Source organism: Arachis hypogaea, chromosome 20 (assembly GCF_003086295.3).
Source record: "Arachis hypogaea cultivar Tifrunner chromosome 20, arahy.Tifrunner.gnm2.J5K5, whole genome shotgun sequence".
Lineage (NCBI taxonomy): Eukaryota > Viridiplantae > Streptophyta > Magnoliopsida > Fabales > Fabaceae > Arachis > Arachis hypogaea.
The window spans coordinates 104,991,630-104,993,314 of record NC_092055.1 but is presented as its reverse complement, the minus strand read 5'-3'; the positions used below and the strand labels follow the sequence as shown (position 1 = coordinate 104,993,314).

Genomic DNA, 1,685 nt, shown 5'->3' with positions numbered 1-1,685 from the left:
TTTCAGGTCTCTTCGTAGGCACAATATGAGACTTAACCCCCTCAAATGCGCTTTTGCCATGGAAGCCGGAAAGTTCCTAGGTTTCATGATAACCCAAAGGGGGGGTCAAGGCTAACCCCGACAAGTGTGAAGCCATTTTGGGAATGACAAGCCCAGGATGCATCAAGGACGTGCAGAGGTTGGCCGGAAGGCTTACAGCCCTATCTCGCTTCCTCGACGCATCGGCATCCAAAGCCCTCCCCTTCTTCAACTTCATGAAGAAAGGGATCACCTTCCAATGGACTCCGGCTTGTGAAGAAGCTTTCAACTATTTCAAAAACATACTCTCAGCACCACTGGTCCTAGGTAAACCCAAGGATGGCGAGACATTATTTCTATATCTAGCTGTAACGGATGAAGCCTTGGCAGCCGTCCTCGTTCGAGAAAAAAGAAGGACCCAACAACCGATCTGCTTCATTAGCAAAGCGCTACAAGGCGTGGAGCTAAGGTACAACAAATTGGAAAAGCTAGCTTATACACTCCTAATCTCGTCTCGAAGGTTGAGACAGTACTTCTAGGGACACCGGATCACCTTCAGGATAAATCGAGCGATTCGCCAAGTTCTACAAAATCCCGACCTGGCAGGATGAATGATGACCTTGCCGGTTGAGCTGTCTCAGTATGATCTGCAATATGAGCCCAGACCTGCGATCAAAGCCCAGGCGATGGCCGACTTCCTAGTGGAGGTAACGGGGGACCCTCACGAGATCCCGGACACACAGTGGAAACTCCATGTTGACGAAGCTTCCAACCAAATGTTCTGGGGGGCGGGGATAATCCTCGAAAGCACGACCAGAATGATATACGAGCAATCCATCAAGTTCGATTTACCAGTCTCAAACAACCAGGCAAAATATGATGCCCTTATAGGAGGTCTGCTCTTACCAAAGAAAGTTGGGGCATCCAAAGTGGAGGTGAACAGCGACTCCCAAGTCGTCAGTTCTCAGATAAATGGAACCTACCAAGCGAGAGATTCTTTGTTACAGAAACACTTGGAAACGGTCAAAAATTTGAGTGAAGAATTCGACGAGGTCGTGGTGCAGCACGTTCCGAGAGAAACGAACACACGAGCCGACCTCCTGTCAAAGATGGCAAGCACGAAACCAGGGTCGGGAAACTGATCCCTGATCCAAGGATTGGTAAAGGAACCAACGGTCACTTTGCACATAACCCAAGCAGCCGACATCTCCTCATGGATGGACCCGATTACCAACTTCTTGGAGAAGGGGAAGCTCCCTGAGGATGAGAAGGCTGCGAGGGTGGTAAGGAGGGAAGCGGCCAAGTACGTGATAGTACAGGGTCAACTGTTCAAAAGAGGACTGAACTAATGTAAGAACCGCGAATTAGTTAACTGATTAATTAATGTAAAATAATAATAATTTAATTACCCGAAATAAGTTCAAAATTTTAGAATATTAATTAGAAAATTTAAATATGATATTTGGACTTAGCAGATTTTTCTGAGTTGGAAAATGTAATTTTATTTGGAAAATTGCGTAAAAACGCGTACCAGTAAATTAACCGGCAGTACCAGCTTAAGTCTGTCCGATACTGTACAAGAATAAAAAAAATAGTAGAAACTCTTAGAAAAATATTTAAATTGAAATCCGGGCACTAATTTTAAAGGTTTGGCCCAAAGTTGGGCC

General features: G+C 45.5%; 1 protein-coding gene across 1 annotated transcript; it reads left to right on the top strand.

The window, feature by feature from the left end:
• Positions 1-632: 632 nt before the first annotated feature.
• On the top strand, positions 633-1,160 carry LOC140183135 (uncharacterized). Its single transcript, XM_072231155.1, has one exon. The coding sequence runs from the start codon at positions 633-635 to the stop codon at positions 1,158-1,160; it is 528 nt and encodes a 175-aa protein (XP_072087256.1).
• Positions 1,161-1,685: the final 525 nt, after the last annotated feature.

What these genes read in the sequence shown, in the direction of transcription:
- LOC140183135 (XM_072231155.1), top strand. Translation starts at nt 633, where the DNA reads ATGACCTTGCCGGTTGAGCTGTCTCAGTATGATCTGCAATATGAGCCC.